Source organism: Pinus tabuliformis, chromosome 4_2 (genome assembly GCF_031772625.1).
Source record: "Pinus tabuliformis cultivar Carrire ecotype Pingquan chromosome 4_2, CPIR1, whole genome shotgun sequence".
Lineage (NCBI taxonomy): Eukaryota > Viridiplantae > Streptophyta > Pinopsida > Pinales > Pinaceae > Pinus > Pinus tabuliformis.
The window spans coordinates 1,021,663,479-1,021,683,668 of NC_142304.1; the positions used below are offsets into that span (position 1 = coordinate 1,021,663,479).

Sequence of the window (20,190 nt, forward strand, 5' to 3'; positions counted from 1 at the left end):
CAAGAAAAGAGGGTGTACTGCATGGGAAGTTGACCAGTAGAGGTCAACAGGGGGATAGGCTCTAATGCCTCCTTCCTTCTCCTATTGTGTCATATTTGTACATCCTTCAATCCTATCCCAACTTGTTCTTAAGGGGGGATGTTAGGATATTCCGACACATAGGAAATAGTTAACTATAACTTGGTCTAGTGTAGAGTTAGGTAAAGTGTGTTTCTTTACTATAACTTACAATTCGACGGTCACAATATGTAATGAACCAACGGTTCATTCTCTCCTCGGTATTACCAACACTTGATCCGTGGCTTAACACCCAATTGGTCCATGATCTCTATTTAAAGAGCATGGAGGGTCATTTGTAGGGTAACCGTTCATGAGATAAGCTTATGTAAATTTTCATTCTTTTATTAATAAATTGCCTCAAGTGGCCGCGTTGGCTCAGGCCGTGGACTGTTTCCCTCTCTGAGGGTTTTAACCACGTCAACAATATTGGTGTATTGATCTGTGATCTGTTTGTGAGCGGTGTCCTTTGGTGTTCTGTCTGAGGAACTTACCCTGTAAATTCCTACATTTAGTGCATATCCAGACCCATATGCTCGACAAACACATGCAGAAAGTTTTATTCCTAAAGATGAAGTTGAAGTTGTTGAGTGCTCAAAATGGATGTTATGCTTCTTCATTGCTGCTTCCAAGGCTTCCATCTTCTTAAAGCATTTGGATTCTAAGTGGCCATCTCGATTACAAAAGTGGCAATGTCTATCAGTCTTCTTCCCTTTGTTATTATTTGCCTTATCATTTTGTTGAAATGATTTTTCATTTTGACACTGAAATGGCTTAGGACCCTTGTTTGGTTTAGGAACATTCTTTTTAGGATACGACTTCTTAGGATTCTTTCAATTTGGTTACTATTGAGCGGCTAAGGCTTTCTTAGAAGAGTTTCCAAGATTGAGAAGACCAAGATGTAAGAGTTTTTCTTGTTCTCTTATTAAAGAATCACAAAAGGCATCAAAGGAAGGGGACTTGTAGTCTTGTCCTTGAGAAATGAAGGCTTCTCATGTAGAATGGAAGGTGGAAACAAACACAGAGTAGGCTGGTCCCAACTTAGTAAGAATGGAATAGATAAGGTTACCATCTTCTTTCTTAACCTTAACACCTTCCAAGAGAAGTCTAAGGGTCTTGAACTTGGACAAAAAATCTTCAATAGAAGAAAAATTATTGGGGTCCAATGTAAGCAACTCATTTTCGAGTTGATGGGCTCTAAGTTCATTTTTAATTCCAAAAACTTTAGTGATATGTTTCATTGCTTCATTAGGAGTATCAAGTTCTGTGATATGGAATCTAAAGCCTGGAGAAATAGACATCCCTATCAACCCACATGCTTGATCTTGTCTATTTTCCCATTTGGCTGCCTTATCTTCATCTTTCAGTTTGGTTTCTTGGCCTGAGGCTATTCTGTGAAGACCTTTACTTCTAAGTAAATCCACAATGTAGGACCACCATTGGAAGTAGTTGGTGCTGTCAAGAATAACTTGGCATGGACTTTCCATTTTAATAGAAACTGAAGCTATAGATGTTGAAACTAAGTGTTCCAATGGAATGATCTTGAAAAATTAGGCTGATTAAAAAAAATGGCTCTAAAAATGGCTTCTGGATGAAGAAATTATGGCTTTTTGAAGAAAAGTTGTTGAAGATGTCGACGAAGTGCAAGAATGTGCAAAAATGAATGATAATGTTATATTTAAAAAAAAGTCCGCCCCCTTTCCAAACATAATCTAATTAGCTCAACAAAAAGAAAGACTTGAACTCAAGACCTCTATTCTCATAAAGTAGCATTCGACCAAGTGAGCTAGATTAGAAGGTTAGTAAATTTTGGAAAAGAGGAAGGGTTTTTTTTTGTAGTCATTGAAGCTTCGAAGTGCGTGCTTACTTGAGAAAGCTCTTTTTTTGCCTACAAAACAAAAAACACAAAACCCAACACGAACATACAAAAAAAAACAAACTTTGCAGCTTGAAATTAGCTTTAGCCGGAAACTAAATATTTTCCTCAATGTCTCTGATTTTCCAAGATCACACTAAAGCGCGACGGAAAAGAGCATACACATGAGAAAAATCCTTCATTTTTGTTTCTGATTTGCCCAAATCGCACAGAGTCGCAGGGCAAAGAGCATACACAGAAATGAAAGGTATATATCCGGTAATAAAAAAAACAAAGAGCTAAATAGACTGAAAATAAACAGAGAGAAAATAACTAAAAACTGCAAATAAACATTGTATACCTCCAGATCTTAAAAATGACGTAGCTAATGCTACCGGAAACCTTTTCGCGTAAAACGAAAGGGCTTCCTTACTGGAACAGATGCTCCTAACACAATAGAGCAGTCCTCTTGGCCTGAAAGCAGTCAATAACAGTAGGTCTAGGAAACGACAGTCGGATCCGACTTCAGATTTGGATCACCAACGGATGTGGCCCTCAAATAGCTCTAATACCATGTAGAAATTTACATGGTAAGTTCCTCAGACAGAACACCACAGGACAGCGCTCACAAACAGATCACAGATCAATACACCAGTATTGTTGACATGGTTAAAACCCTCAAAGAGGGAAACAGTTCACGGCCTGAGCCAACGCGGCCACTTTAGGCAATTTATTAATAAAAGAATGAAAATTTACATAAGATTCTCTCATGAACGGTTACCCTACAAATGACCCTCCATGCTCTTTATATAGAGATCATGGACCAATCGGGTGTTAAGCCACAGATCAAGTGTCGTAATATCGAGGAGAGAATGAACCGTCGGATCACTACATATCGTGACCGTCGGATTGTAAGTTACAAAAGTACATAGTAAAGAAACACACTTTACCTAACTCTACACTAGACCAAGTTATACTTAACTATTTCCTATGTGTCGAAATATCCTAAACATTGTTGATCAAGCTCCTCTGGGTTTTATAGCCTTTTTGCCTTCTGAATACCATAGGAAAATCCATGAGATTCTTTGATTGGTTTGTTGATTGTTTCAATTGGACGTTGACTAGAACTTGTGGACGAATTCCATGGGCAATTCATTGGTTTTGCCTGTGGTTTTTAATTTTTGTTAGCTAAAGGCATCATCACTTGGACGATGCAGCCTCCTAGTGAAGGTCATCGCACAATGCAAGTTAAGCTCCCAGCGAAGATTGCGTTCTGCAACACTGACTCGTAGCGAAGATGGGTTAGATTGAACAAAAGGTTAGATTCAACATTCCATTGGTCATGCAACAAAAGGTGGTATAAGCCATGTAACCATGCTTCCAACTACCTGTCCAATGTGCCCAAATATATTCTCATTGTGAAATATGCCTTTGGAATTGAAAAAGACTCCATAAAACCAACAACATTCCTCCACATCTTTGTTCTTGCCTCTAGAGATAAATGGTGCTTGCACAAAACAGAACAAGGTGCATGACCTCCAAGTCTCCCTGGAACCTGTAACTGCCACTAAACTCCAAAGATCTTCTGTTGTGCTAGTGAGAGAACAACGCCCCTGAAAATGCGAAACAAAACCATGCATTTTCAAGTGGGTAACAGGTTTGTTGGACACCTAATCCTAATGGGTTAGCGTGGAAGTTGAATGGACAAAGCAGTCCAAGAGACCTTGGGATCTGAATCCCAAGAGTCACATATGTGTACTATAAATGTATATCTATTGTTAATAAAAATACACTCACTGATTTATCTTTCCTATTGTGTTTACTATCCATGTGAGTTTAACATGGTATCAGAGCAGGCGAATTCTGGCCCTGCTCATATTTGAGCCACTTGTTTTGTGGTCTCTATATATATGTCAGTTCTGCCTTTTTTCCTAATCAGCAGAATTGTCACCTTGTAAAGCGTTTTACTGTGTGCAGACCTGCCAATTCTGCCCATTACCTGTAACGCTCCATTAATTCATTGTCTACCAGAAATCTGCCGCCTCTCCTACCTGACCTCTGGCACTGTATACGCTGCACCCGACTCTGGCTATTTCAAGACTGTCTGTCTGACATTACCTGCACTCTGCTCCATACGTTTTCTGTAATTATGACTATTGGTTTGCTGTAATTATGTTGCGCATGCGTTGGCTCCCATACGCTGCTACGTTGCCCATTGACAGAGAGACAGACAGACCTCAGACGCTCCCCCTGCGATTTCATGTACTCGTCTATATCGTTCTTCTGGCGCCTGCATTTCCACGAGAAGTTTGTGGTTTAAAGAGTATGCATTGCTGCTGCAGGCGGTAAATTCTCTGTCGTTGGTGGACTTTAACGTATTATTGCCTTCCAAGCAGAGGCGTAGGCCGGTGGAAACCGCTTCGTCGTTGGACTGTGGCATGTTCAGTAAGGTGTTCGCATTGGCGCCTTCAAAAGAAACAAAATTCCCGAGCTGATCAGGAACCGATTCTCTGAGCCTTTTTCTCGGAGTGTGATTGCTGTTATTATTGCCAATCCACATGTTCGCATTCAGCTCCGCCTCCGTTACATGAAACGTCCCGCACGAGACGCTGAGGAATCTGACCCCTCATAATTCCTGTAATTATAGGGAAACAGAAGGCTGCAATTTTACCGGAACCCGTCTGCGCACACCCCATGAGATCCCGTCCTGCAAACCGCTGCACAGGAGTCGGCTTGACAAAACACTGCGTTAAAGATACATTGTTGATCGTTTTAGAATTTTCCTGATTCTAACACTGGGTGAAGGCTTGGCAAAATTCATTGGAAGTCATTGAATCGGTGGCGGTTATGAATTGAAAACAGAGCCGTTAGGGTTAGACAAGGCGACGATTCTATGTTACCATTCTCATTGGCCGTGAATGATCGGTAGTCAGCTAATACGAGTTTTGAGTGCTTAAATATTTCTTGCGCCTCGGTATCAATATCAATGGTGTCATAATCAAGAAATTCAGGTTCACAGTGCACATCAGAGGCTGATACTTCATCACCCATGGCGAATTTCTTTTCACCGTAGACCGGATAGAACTTCTTAAGTGGTTGGAAATTGTCCAGAGCGCCTCCGATAATTCCTGATTCCAACCATTGCTGCCCAGAGCCTGATTCCAAGCATGCATGTTTAACTATTGTCTTGATACCATCTTTGTCTACTATCCCTCCGCCTTCCCAATACAAGGATCTGGTGTGGCTGCTGGGATTCGAGCCCAGGTCTCCACGGATCTCAATAGAGGAAGTATGCGGTGATGGTGATAAGCAGTGTCGGTTCTTTCAAACCTGGTTGGTTGAGACATGCTGGCTGAGACATTGCTTTTCATGCTCTGCCTCTTCAAGGGTTTTGTATGCAGAATTGGGCTTTAATATAAACTTTCGGGAAGTTGTGAAAGCCGATGGATTGATGTGGGTCTATGACAGGTAGATAATTTTGGAAAGAAGCGGAGGCTGCGGAATAATGCATTAACCCACTATTATTGTGTACCCCCACCCCAAACAGTTCTTGGAGGAGACTCAATATTGATGAGCAGGACGGAGGCCAGGGCGTTGCCATTGTGTTAGGAGGAAGAAAATCGACATCGGCAAAGGAAGAAAACCACGTCGGGGCTCTGGAGTTTGCGCGCATCGCGGAGGAACGAATCTAGTATAGGGTGGCAACGGGCTTAAGCCTTGGCAAACGAAAGCACAAGGAGTGGGTGGGCAGGTTTTTATTTTTATACTCTGCTGAATTACATTTGCAAAGTCGAACTTCAACGAACCTGCGCAGATAGAAAAATTATTCACCTTGTTGTTCGAGTTTGAGATTAAGCTAGGGTTTGATTTGAAATTCATCGAATTGGGGCCGAATTGTTTCAAAAAAAACCTTGAGATTTCCAATTCGAAAAACCTTGAGATTCGACTAATTTCGATTAGCAAGAAAAAAAATGCTTTGAATGCGGTGACACAGGATGGGACGCAAATAAGAAGAATAAGACGAGTCGGTTTTGGTGGCATTGAAAGGAAATAACAGAGAAATCTGAGTAGGAAAGCGCGAAGAAAAATGTATATTACAGACTCTGTCGCCACGGCCTCCTTTCGCGCCATGAGCCTCTTCGGCTTGGGCAGAATCTGTTTTTGATTGTAACGCCCAAAACAGTAAGCTGTTGTGGGACATTTCATTTCAACCATCAATTTTTGGTGAAGAATTCAGTGAAGGAGATTTGAAGAAGATAAGAGGCTGAGGAGAAAAAGATTACTGTTTGGGCAACTCTTTCTGAACTCAGAGTTGCAGACTTGTTATCTTGATATATTTCTAACCACCTGTGGAATTAACGAACAGACCTTGTTAAAAGTCACCTGAAGGAGGACGGATCAGTGGCAGCCACCTGTGGGAGCTCAGTTGTGAAGCTCAGAACCTTAGAACAGTCCTATATACCTTGGAACTGTGTTGTGAGGAGCTTGGACTTTATTACAGTCACCTGGATCAGTGTGTGGAGAGGTATTTGAGGAGCTCGGATCTTGGACAAGACCTGCAAGAAAAATGAAGTATTAAGGCTCGGATCAGGTAACTTGAAACTTGAATTGTGTCCTGTAGGTGAGCATCATTGAAGCATTTGTTGAAGCTATTTTGAGGTAATATAGATACATCCTTTAAGGCACTTGATGAAGCCTTGAAGAAGAATTTACAATAGTCTTGAGAAAGCCTCTCAAAGTCATTTTGAGCAGACCTTGGAGTATCATCCTAGAGCACATTGTGAAGCACTGATTGGTGCAGAACTTGAGCAACTTATTGAAGATACCTTGAACTATCAGCTGCTAAATTTCTTGAAGTAATTTGTTGGTTGGTTTTTTTCCCTTTAAGCTACCGGGCTTTCTTGTGTAACTTGTAGATATTTAGCAGCTGACATTTTTTTTGTGGGATTTTGGAGGATTTTTAAGGTGTAGAAAAATGGCTAAGCTTGGAAAAATATTAGAGTTATTGAGAACTCTAATCAAGTCCACTGTTGACAGCACAGTCAAAATTAACAAAGCCTCTCTTTCAGACATTCAAACATGTCTACAATATGCACAAGAAAAGATAGAGTTTTTGCAGCTTGAATCACAATTGCAGCAAGAAGAATTAAAACGAAGGAGTCATTCTGAACCTGTTTCTATTCAGAACAATGAAGCAGACTCCCATAAACAGCAAGTCAATATTGTTCAAGTTCATTCAGATCCAGTACCCAATAAAGTAGCAAGTGTACATGCAGATGCAGAAACTCAGTCTGCACTTCCCAAGCCCATCATCAGACCTTGGGAACAGCTTGTCCACAACAAGCATAGAACTGGTCTTGGATATGACAAGGACTTGTCCTTTCATATTCCAGACTACTCAAAGCCCATTCAGTTTCAGAGTGCCGGATTCATTCATGACAGTTCACTTGCTCCTCATGACAGTTCACCTCCAGCTGTTCCAGATTCTGCCCCTCTTCCACAGCAACAACAACAACAGATCGTGAAATGCCAACACTGTGACCGAGTTGGCCATTTGAAAGATCACTGTTTTGATCTTCATCCATGTAAGCACTGTCATAAAACTAGCCATTCTTCACACAGATGCTTCAAAAACAAACGTCCTGCAAGAACAAAGATTCATCTTGGATGGATCGCTTCTTGGCAATGGGCATCAACAGCCAAGAAGATATTCCAAACACATGTCAGAACTTGTTCCAGAATATTGAACAGTCTTGCAGTTGAGTTTTCTCCATCTTCTCACCTTGTACCTGACAGGGGGGGAAATGATGGTCATCTACAAGCTTCAAAGTCACATCAAGCGAGCCTGAGCCACAACCTGCCACACCAGTTTCAGAGTTGTAGCCAGAGACAAAGATGCCTGAACATGCCTTCAGTTGGCAATCTGGGACACTTCCTCTAGCAGAAGACTCCAGCTTCTTGCCAGTTTTGGAAGAATTCCAGGAATTGTAGAGTTGTTGGTCATCCTTAAACCATCACAGATTGAGAACACTTCCTCTAGCAGAAGACACCAGCTTCTTGCCAGATTTGGAAGAGTTCAGGAATTGCATTAAGCATTCCAGAGTTGTTGGTTATCCTTAAACCATCACAGGTTGAGACTTCCCTTTTGAGGTTGAAGTTTTACCTTTTATGCGGGGTGAGACCTCCCTTTTATGGTTGAAGGTTTCCCTCTTTAAAACAATAGGATCACTTCCTCTAGCAGAAAACTTCAGTTTCTTGCCAGTTTTGGAAGAGTTCCGGGAACTGCACTAAGCGTTCCAGTGTTGGTGGTCATCCTTAAACCACCGCCCTTTTTACCAACATTTCACAGAGCACATTCAGCCTAGTGCTGCCATGCATTTTTGCACATTTTGTATTACATCTCTCTTCTTGGACTCATACATAACCCTTCGGATTAAGGGGGGGAATGTTGGACACCTAATCCTAATGGGTTAGCGTGGAAGTTGAATGGACAAAGCAGTCCAAGAGACCTTGGGATCTGAATCCCAAGAGTCACATATGTGTACTATAAATGTATATCTATTGTTAATAAAAATACACTCACTGATTTATCTTTCCTATTGTGTTTACTATCCATGTGAGTTTAACAAGGTTCAGTTAGCAAAAGCACAAGAGTTGAGTTCCAGCATTCTCAACAGCTAAAAGTCCTATTCCTGCCCACCCAAATCACCGTAGATAAGAGTTTGCTCCTTTCAGTATTCTTCTATTTGGAGGAAAAATTCCAGTTTTCCGAACCTACCCTCCAAAGGTGAGCACATAGTAATCTAGGGATCAATGGGATTTCTCCCTATCCATAACTCACAGCTATGTTTGTTTTAATTTTTCTAGAAAGAATATTGCATCAAATGATATCAGTTGTTGAATCTGCTTCAGCATAAATGTTAAAAAATTACCAGCCAATATTAATTTCCTATGTGGTAGAATAGTTTACTTTTCCCTATTGCACTCCAACTTATTACCCAGCCAAACATTTGACACATAAAACCCATAAATTTCTCAGCAAATAGAATATCTGTCCAACAACAGAGGCAAGTATGATACTCTATTTTCTTTTTTGGTTTCACTTCTACAAGAAAGCAGCCAAAAAGTTTAAAAAGAATGAAAGAATTTAATTTATACAGCCTCCACTCCTGGTAAAAGCAAAGCATAGATAACATACATGTAAGTACCAAACAAAACTTACCTAGAGTTCAAAAGGCACTCTGTTCATTTTAAAAGTAAAGAAATTCCTTGCAGTAATTGAGAAGATTATGATTAACATGTTTGACATTCGTGTTTCAAATATTCCATAATATACTGAGTCATTACCTAATCATGACAAATCTAAAATGCCAGAACATTATACAAAACTGTAACATGATAATCTAAGAATTAGTGCACACCTTGACTAATGTCCCAGCATACTCTAAGACACGTGCCGCGAGTTCGCATGAAGCTCTCATGCATTCTATTCCCTCAGCATCATGAATCTGTGGTTCATTTGCAAGCTCAGGCAAAGAACTGGAGTTCACATAGGGTGGCCTTACGATATGGTCAGGCACAGGTAGGCGAGGTCGCACTTTCCCAGGCCTTAAACGAGGACGTTTCTGTATCTTTCCTGGATTCTCTACCATGCCCTGCTCAACAGCTCTGCACAAAACACATTCAATGAATTTAGCCACAGATGTATTTCCTTCAACTTCCAAAGACTCGATACAATCCAGAATAATTAATAGATATTGAAAAAGGCTAGGAATAATTAATGGTTATTGAAAAAGGATTGTATAACAGTACTTGGACTGCATATGCCCATAGAGTGTCTCGTTGATCAACAAAATATATTAAGTTGCACAATAGTCAGACAAATTGTACTGCAATAATAGCCACTATCCCACACTTAGTTTCACAACGTCATTATGTAAAAGCTTTCTTTCTATACTAATCCTTCCAAAATTATCCCAATTCTCAGGCAGAGGGTTTGATTAGGGTGAACTGATTTCATTTCAGTAAGCCTTCAAAACATGCAAACCCATTACCTAACCATGAGATTTCAGTTCTTTGAGGATATAAGTAATGCCCAAACTGTACACATTTGAGACAGAAAATGGACTCTTATTGAGGAAATCTTCATATCGATGCTATCAAAATAACCATTAGAGCTAAAAATAACATTCTGTTGATTTCTGGTACCATCAGATGTGCTCTAAGTCTCAATTTTTGCACAGAGGCTTGGGCACATGTATTCCAAAGAACCCAGAAAGTGTTTTGGGAAATTCCATCCAAAAACAGTTTTATTAAAATGATTAATTATCTTTAATGGGTCCCTAAGTCTAAACTTAGGAAATTAAAATAATTAATGGGTATTAAACTAACTGTGAGTGTAACTTCTAGAAGAAGACAAGGATCAAGCAGAAATGATCTCAGCCATTGATTAGCTTCTAATCTGTGTCGTTGAATGTCAACGAGAAGATTATTTAAGGAGGCTTGAGGGTCATTTGGAAAACACACAGAGAGTTGATCAATCAGATCGAATTGCTGAGCTAGAGAGCGCAGTGATTTCGTGGTGATCACGCAGAGAGGGGCAGAGATAGTTTTGGCTAGAGAATCTTCTCTGGAGCCAAGAATACGCAGCAGAGAGGCAGAGAAAGATGCAGAGGAGGCAGCGCAGTGCCTAGTGAGGGTGACGCAGAGCCAGGAAGGGCTCACATAGAGCAGTGCAATGCCTTCCAAGCAGAAGTCCGAGATTTTGCTGGGGGTTTGACATTTTGAGCCGGGAGGGCTGAAGTCGAAGCTCCTGAGAGAAAATCAATCCAGCAAAGAGGTGACGCAGTGCCTCAAAGGCAGTGATGCAGGCCCACACAGTGACTGCGTAGGGGCAATGCAGAGGTAGCCGGGGACTCGTTGGTTCAGCTGTCGGATCAGTCGGGACTTGCAGTGTAGAGTGAGGTAATCTCACTAATTTCTTCTGCCGAGTGATATTGTCTGTACTGAATAGCCAGCGAGGCATCCAGAGATTGTATTCAGAAATTACTACTGCATAATAATAAAAACTCTCAAATCTGTTGCACCGGTTTTCCCACATTGGGTTTTTCCAAGGACTTTTGTCCAAAAACAACTGTGTCACTTGTGTTGTATCTTTTTCTTGTTCAGTTTCTTGTTTCGGCATATTATTTTAAATAGTGAATGCTGCAGTTGTATTTACTTCGATATTTACTGTAGAACACAATAAATAACTTGTATGGATTAACAAGTAGGAGAAGTAACATCAGTTTGCTGCAGTAGGGATTCTGGATTTAGGAATTTTCACACGTTCCACACTATCAATCTGGCTGGGATTGGAGCATGCCCTTTGTTCACTCCATCTATTATCATTTAGCTATTATTTTTCAGTTATACACAGCATCTTTGTCTAAACATATTAGACACAGATATATCAAGAATCCAACAAGGATTTGTCTCCGATTTACATACATGACAGATTTATACAAGATAAATCTACATACCGATACCATGCCAAATGAATTCAAAGAAAATTATAAATTTATTAAGAAAAACAGAAAATAAACTTAAGTTTAAATAAATAATCAAAACATTTATAAAAAAAAAAAAGATAATATCTTAAAAGGAGCTTGTTTTTCACCATGGGAGTGGATTTATCAGAACTGTCAGTCCAAAATGGTTCACACTAAATGGGATTCAAACTGCATTGGAGACCCATTCAATCGAGACCAGACCAAAGGTCAGTTCCAATCCAGACTGGCCCTCAAATGAACCTTGGCCCACCAGCAAACCATCACAACCAAGAAACAATCAAAGGGTACCCCTTCTTAACAAACACTAATTCATAATTATATAAAAATGCCCCCACTATTTGCCTTACACATTTCTTTCCGATCACCTGTAAGCATTTAGAGATTGCAGAGCTACACTGAAGAAAGTTGATTCAGAGCAGGCTTGGAGTTCATTCGCCACTGTTTGTGGGCTGTGTTTGGCGCATTCGGCATCTACATCAGCAGTCTACATATTATCTACAAGCTTGTAGGACATTTCAAACTGGACTGTTGTGCCCATTCAAAGTTATGTCAAGAAAATTTCAAACCCTTGTAGTTTTTTCATAAAATTGTTGATTATATTTTAGCAAACAAATAAAAATAGGTTTGCATTTGTTTACATGTTTTCATCGTTTGAGACATTATCATGACCCCTAAAAGTGCGAGAGACAATCCATAGTGTTGAATTTTGTAACTATGGTCGGTTTTCATAATGTATATTTGGCCCTTGATGTATTTATATTGATCATTGTAAAGCATATTTTAAATGCTAGAGTCAAAAGAAAAATATATTTTGAGTCAAGTCCAATTTAGACTTTTAAAAGAAGAAAAAATGAATTTGAAATTTGAAATTTTTGGTTCCTAGTTTGTCAAGTCAGCCTCCCTCCAAGTCAAGTCGGCCCAGGCAGAGTCACGCCCAATCGATCCACCCAGGTCACTATATAAAGGCAGCTTGACCTCCTCCTCAAGGCATCAATTCGCACTCTCTCCAACAAGACAGTTTCTGGGCATTCTAGTGCAAGACAAGGAGGACGAAATGGAGGAGAAATTACATCTCTTTCTTTCTCTCAAGCTTGTACTTGTAGATAGTATCTCTCTCTCCTAGTTCACATATTTTATGGGCAGTTCTATTGCAAGGGGCCAAATTTTGAGCAATTGCAAAGGCCGAAATTTCTGGATTTCTGGACAGAATAAGGAGGCCAAAATTCGGCGTAGGGAGGATCAGAAGGTATGGTGCTAGATCAGATTGGTAGGCTTGACTTGGACAGAGAAGACCAAGTTTGACCATAGATTTGTTGAAGGTCAGTTTGACCTAGTTGTTGACTAGAGGTCTAGGTGTGTCTCTTGTTAAACAGGAGAATTTCTCTATTGAAAAGGTTGTTGGTTTTCCCCTTTGTGGGTTTTCCCAAGGTAAATCTTGTGCTCTCTTTGTGCATTGTGATCTCTATTGTTCTATTGTTCTTGTATGGTTGAATTTCTGAAGTATAATTTCTTAATGATATATTGGAAAAATTAAATGAAGATCAACATCATTAGAAGCAATTATTAGTTTTTCCTAAATATTGTGCTAGTCTCTATTGCACTTTAAAGATCAACATGGTATCAGAGTTTTGGTGAAGAAGGGAACACTGAGATCACTCTTGAAGAAACCCTACATTGAGATCACTATTGTTGAAGTCCTTGTTGATCTACATCCATGGCTTCTTCTATGAAATCAGAGAACAAGTTAGAAGGAACCTCAAACTTTAGAGCTTGGAAAACTAGGATTGATCTTATTCTTGCAAGGAACAAAGTTTTGGATATTGTGACAAGGAAGGTCATAGAACTAGTAGATACTAAAGGAAATGAGAAGTTCAAGGAGAATGGCATCACTGCCATGAGTCTTATTGTGGATTCAATTAGAGATCATCTAATCCCCTATATTGCAAAGCTTGATACTTCCAAGAAGATGTATGATGCCCTAACTAATCTATTTACCGTCAAAAACATTGGTCAAGCCATGAGCTTGAAGAATGAGCTTCATGATATAAGGATGACAAGTGATGACACTGTGGCTTCATATTTTGTAAGGATCTCTCAACTAAGGGACCAAATTCAAGCAATTGATGAAATTGTCTCTGAAAAGGAACGCATGACTACAACACTCAAAGGTCTACCTAGATCATGGGATGCAGTTACAATAGGTATAAATAGTTGGAAGGAAGCTCTTTCGTCTAAAGAACAATGGACCTCTTGTGCGCAAGAAGAATCACATCTTATATCAAGAGATAGAAAGGAAGAAGCTTCCCAAGCATTTGCAACTCGTTTCAAGAAGAAGGCTACAGGACAGAAGAAGTTTGGCTTTCAAAACAAGAAGTCAAGAAGAAGTTCACCTCCTCCCCAAAGGAAGAAGGATATGTCAAAAGTTCAATGCTATGGTTGTAACAAATTTGGACATTATAAAAGGGATTGTCCTGAAGTGGCTAATAACAAAAAGAGAAAAGGAAAACAACATGCTTCTGCAGTCGATATTGACGATGAACATCCAAAAAATCCTAAAGGTGACAAAGATTTCTTTTACTTTTCTGCTCTAACAGGTTCTATTGCAAATGATGATGATATGTGGTTGGTAGATAGTGGTGCTTCAAGACATATGATAGGAGATCGTGGAAATCTTACTAGCATAATGGAAAGAAGACTATCTCAAAGGGTAGAGCTTGGAGACAAACCACAATTATGCAGTCAAAGGAGTTGGAAAGGCATCCATTGAGCTGGAATCTGGTAACAATGTCCATCTCAGCAATGTTCTATATGTGTTAGGTTTGAAAAAGAACTTAGTCTCTATTTCATGTTTGGAAGATAAAGGAGATAGAGTAGCATTTGTGGATGGCAAAGTACTTGTATGGTCCAAGGGCTCTAGTATAGATGATGCTAGGTTTATTGGGATTTGTGAAGGGAGATTGAATAGGATCATGGGTCAACCAACTCAAGCTCTAGTGCAAAAAGAAATTAATCCAAGTAAACTATGGCATCGAAGATATGCTCACCTTCATTATAGAGCATTGCCTGAGTTGAATCAAATAGTTTCAGGTGTTCCTGAAATGTCGATAGATCATAAAGGTGTATGTAAAGGTAATGCACTTGGAAAGAATATCAAGAAGCCATTTCCAAGTAGTGACAATAGATCTAAACAAGTTTTGGATTTGATTCACTCTGATGTATGTGGTCCTATGCATATGAGATCACTTGGTGGTTTGCTATACTATGTGACATTTATTAATGACTTCCCTCATAAGATGTGGATCTATCTTATGAAGACCAAGGATGAAGTCTTCACCAAGTTTCAAGAGTTCAAAGTTGAATTGGAAAACTTGATGAGTAAGAAGATCAAGATTTTGAGATCTGACAATGGAGGAGAATACACCTCAAAAGAACTTGTGGCTTTCTGTAAGAAAATTGGCATTAAGAGGGAGTTGATTGTTCCCTATAATCCTCAATAGAATGGTGTGGCAAAAAGAAAGAATAGGTCCATTGAAGATTCTGTCAAGGCTATGATGCATGATCAGGATTTGTCAATGTTCTTATGTGGAGAAGCATCATTGGCAGTTGTATACATTTAGAATAGAAGTCCTCATCAAATTCTAGAAGATATGACTCCTAAAGAAGCATTCTCTAGACGAAAGCTAGAGGTTGGGCATATGAGAATCTTTAGTTGTCCTGTTTACATCCATGTTCCTAAGGATAAAAGGAATAAGCTAGAACCTTCAGGAAAGAAAGGTATATTTGTTGGTTACAATGAATCATCAAAGGCCTATAGAATCTACATTCCAGAGCAACGACGGATTGAGGTCAACCAAGATGTCACCTTTGATGAGAAGGTTACATATTGGAAATCTAAGGAAGTTTCCATGGACTCCTACGATGAAATAAAGCATGAGGCTTCCAAGGAAGAATATTCAAGTTCTACAAAATGTCCTAAAGAGCCAAAAGGGCCTTGTGAACCTGTAGAACCAGTGATTGTTCCTATTGGAAATACTGAGAGGGGGGCTGAAGCAACAAAATTGTAGCTTGTCGATTTTAAATGTAAAATACACAAATCTGTTTTGTAAATAATATTTTATTATTATATGAAATGTACAAGTGATGAGAAATGTTACAATGAGGACCCACTTATATAATTTATATTTATTTATATTCATCTTATTTTATATAATTTTATATTCGTAACATTGCCTCTCTCTTCAAGAAGCTTTGTCTTCAAAGATTAATCGTTAAAAATTTCTTCCTTGCCCATGTCTTTTCCAGCATGAATAAGTCATTAGTACTATTGTCTTGGAATTAGATTTTATCCATTTCCCTCGGATATATATATTACTATTATTTTTAATTTTATTTTATTTATTATATATAAATTAATTAATTAATTTTCAACAACTTTATAATTAATATTTATGTTAATTGCCTAATTTATAGTTATGTTTATTTTATTTTTTAAATTACTACCCATCAGACGTGTACCAAACGGCTTGTCTCTTTCGATGGTTACATGGCAAGTCTTCATCACAGATAACTCATGCGGCATTTGTGTTCACTGATCTCGGAAATCCCCTTAATTGTCATCGAGCCTTTGGAGCGAACTTCTCTTTGATTTCCCCATTAGCAAAATAGTCTAGGCTTGGAAAAAATCGTGTACTGGAAAAAGATGAGGTGAAATTGCATTCTTCAAAAACTCCATTATAGATCTCATAACATAGAACCCACAGTCCAGCGCATTCGGTTGTTGTGGAGACAAAATATGTTCCCAGTGATTCTTTACATAGCCACTCCCATCACTTTTTATAATTTCTTTGGGAATACAATATGGTAAAATGTTTATGGTGCATTGTCTGCCTTCAGAAAATTCATCAATCAAATTCCTACCATCTCTGTTGATTGATCCAATAAATCCTTTTAACTACAGTCGAACCTTCCTTTGGACCTTCTTTATGATCGCACTCGCCTTATCTTCGGCATAATTTGAAAAAAATTCTAGTAGTGGAAAAGATCTGGGATTGGCACGAGCTAGATTGAACTTATGTTCTTCAAAAACTTCACTGCAAATCTCATAACATAAAACCCACAATCCTGGGAATTCGGTTGTTGAGGAGACAAGATTTCATGCCAGGCTACGTAATTTATATCAATGTCGGCCTTCCTGGCAATAGCTCTTGCTATGGCATACACATGACTTTTTCCTATTTCAAGGCCTTGAAGAGAGTTGACATGCAATATGCATGAGGTTCTCCAAGGGAAACCAGGAAGATTTGCATTTCTTCGTGACCTGAGCCCACAAAAAATCGCTAAAGTCCAATGTTTTCTATATAGCAGAGGAATTATATTGAAATCAACTTTTTTCATCTCGTTGTCCAATGCATCCTCCAAAAGGTAGAGAGGCATTGTGTCTCTTTTGTCATTGAGCTAGTGTATGTTGAGACTTATCATGTATGCAGAACATCAGTGAACTCGCTCTTTTATTTCATCCGGAAATTCTTCCAGCAAACCTTGAAACTTTTTTGTTACCTCATTGTCGTCTGCCATGAAAGGACTAGGCGGGTTACCAACAATAAATCGAGGACTACAAATAGCTGAACAATGACAGAATATATTTTCTCTGCAGAATCTCTTGTACGAAATCCTTTCATCTTCATCGAACAACTTTTCATCCTCCTCTTCAAGATATTCACTATCATTTTGTTCAACTTTGTTATCTTCAATATCCTCATCTTCATAACCAATTTCTTCAAATCAATGTTTCTTAGTTCAAACTTGCTGAGATTCACTCTCCTTCGTAGCTTCATATTGATCTTTATCAATATAACTATTATCCCCATCACTCCTTTCATCTGAATCAAAGTATGAGGAATGAGAAACATCAAGAGAAATATTAAGAGGGGAGTTGCCAAACTCTGTAGGAGACTCCTTCGAAATTTCTGGTAACTCCTTTGAATTTTCTTTCTTGAATTCATTTTCACTTTCATCATCTTTTTCAGCTTTTTCAATAGTCTCTGGGTTGGCGAGGTCATCTTTATCACCATCTTGATTGATATCATTCTCATCCACATCAAGATCAACTTCATCTGAATCATCATCTTGATCTATATCATCCTCATCCACATCAAGATCAGCTTCATCTGGATCCTCATCTTGATCAATATCATTTTCATTATCATCATTCTAATCAAAATCTTCTTCTCTTGCTTCACCTTGTTTCGTTTCTTCACTGTCGCTATCATCTTCCTTATTATGGATTTTTGCATAACTTTTCTTTAGACATGGTCACATGATGTAACTTCTACACATGATTTTTCTAATCATTGAAATGTTTCTTGAATTTTACTAAATTGCTCAATGAATTCAGGGTGAAAACTTAACGACATATTGTGCGGTGGATAACGTTCAAAGACTCGCATGGCTCTGATACCATTGAAGCAACAAAACTATAGCTTGTTGATTTTAAATGTAAAATACACAAATGTATTTTGTAAATAATATTTTATTAATATATGAAATGTACAAGTGATGAGAAATGTTACAATGAGGGCCCGCTTATATACCTAGGCAGGTGTCCTTTCATGATTGGGCATGTCTTTTAGACATGCCTTTTCACTTAACTAATGACTATTTGAATAATCATTATTTTGTTTATGTATTATTTATATTTATTTATATTCATCTTATTTTATATATTTTATATTCGTAACAAGGGCAAATCAGTACTTCTCTTCAATTAGTATATTTTTAACTTCATAGAGCATTAATTAACATTATCATCAAATGTAACATAAATCAATAGTAAGCAACACCATTCAATAATGCACAAACATCAAGACAATAGACAACAAATATTTTTAGGTCGAAACCCTTCCGAGAGAAAAACCACAAAACACTTCTTAATATTTGTCTTCAAAGATTTACATCAAGATTTTTAGCTTCAACAGAAGGAGGCCCCAACCACCTAGTTTACAAGTCCCAACCTAAAGGACGCTCCAACACCCTCATATACTAGCTTCAACAGGAAGGACGCTCCAACACCCTAGTTTAGAGGCTTTGGCATGAAGGATGCTCCAACACCCTGTTTACTAGCTACAACTAGAAGGACACTCTAATGCCCTAATTTACAAGCTCCAACCTGAAGGATGCTTCGACACCCTAGCTTTACCAACTCCGACTGGAAGGATGCTCCAACGCCCTATGCAGACTCCACATGTCGCCCTGAAGTGTTCTCAGGCTCCAACCTGAAAAAGAGTCCACTCTCCTGCCTTGTACCACCCTGCCACCTTGCTCAACAAGCTGCCACTTGCCCTAAAGGCTCCAACCTCCAGCTTACCATGATGAACCACGTTTCATATATTTTCAGACTGGATCCTCCCTTGCTCAATAAAAAAAACAATTATCAAATACTTTGTTGGCTTTTGTCATTCTGTAGTACTGGCCCAAAGTCGTCAACAAAACAACTTCTTATGTTCAACGACAAAACCTTAGTTGTCAATCCAAATATTGTACTTCAACTTCTACAGCTAAAACCCTAGCTTGACAATTGTGACCAATATTGCTCGTCAGACAAATATGTCTATTTATAATGCTCGCAGTAGTCCAATCACAATCAAAACAATCTACACTATATTTGTATTGGCATTACAATCCTATAATATTGCAAACGCTAACATCGTTGACTTGTGCACAAACCTAGATGCCATCAATCTGACCTGTGCCCAACCATAGGTTGTCTCAACTTTTGCCTTAACGAGTTTGAGATCCTAGGATGTCAATCCAATATCTTGCAAAAAGCCCTAGCTTCTCATTGTTCAACATTTCAACAATAATCAACAACCTACTCAATATTAAACCCTAGGCAATGTAAAAGCTACCAAGATCATTGTTGTGAAAATTTCAAGTCTGAAATCTAAAATCCTATTGCAGCAACTTGAATTAATTCTTCTAATTGTTAATTAATTAACAATTTATTTGCTACAGCAAATATCGAATAAATCACATTGCAACCTTCACAAATAAAACTGCAGAAAATAATAGCACTGGAAAATGAGAAATATGTTAGCGCACACACATAAATTTGACACACTTGTTATTGGACTAAAGTCTCCAGAAAAGCCCAACATGGGAAAACCAGTGTAGCAACTGAGGGCTTTTATTATTATACAGCAGTGAAATAATCTGATTACAATTTGGATGCCAAACATTGGCTATCCTACATAGAAAATATTGGCAAAAATTAGGTGAGGGAAATTACCCTCACTCCGAGCAATCCCGACATTTGACTGCCTCTGAAAAGCAAGCCATCCACCTAGCTTTGCGCATGCCATGCATCACCTCTATGCAATCCCTCAAACACTTTAGCTCGGAACTTATGCAAGTCAAGTTGTCATGTTTGTCGTTGAAAGGGAAATTGTCTCTCCGGCACTCTGGAAATGTCTTCTGACCTCTAGAACTAATAACCAGGTTCACCCAGCAAAATTGAAATGCCCTCTAAAGCATCTACGCAACCTCCTAAAGAAATTTTGGCCTCTCTGCAATGTACTCACCAAGTCTGGAAAAATCTTCTTCTAACTTCACTGTCCCTGCCACTCTCTGTCTCTGCTTCCCTTCTGAAGCTCAAACTCTTATGGCAGCAATTACTCTCTGGAAAAATTGCACTCTCCAAGGAAATCAATCTCAAGTGTGTGTGTGTGTTCT

General features: G+C 38.8%; 1 protein-coding gene across 1 annotated transcript in view; it reads right to left on the reverse strand.

Moving 5' to 3' along the window:
- The window catches only part of MAP1C (methionine aminopeptidase 1B), a 308,081-nt gene that overhangs the window by 182,736 nt on the left and 105,155 nt on the right, over window positions 1-20,190 (reverse strand). Inside the window, exon 3 of the mRNA XM_089424489.1 lies at window positions 9,334-9,580. Within this exon, the coding sequence (XP_089280615.1) occupies window positions 9,334-9,580 (247 nt within the window). The remainder of the gene's footprint in view (window positions 1-9,333; window positions 9,581-20,190) is intronic.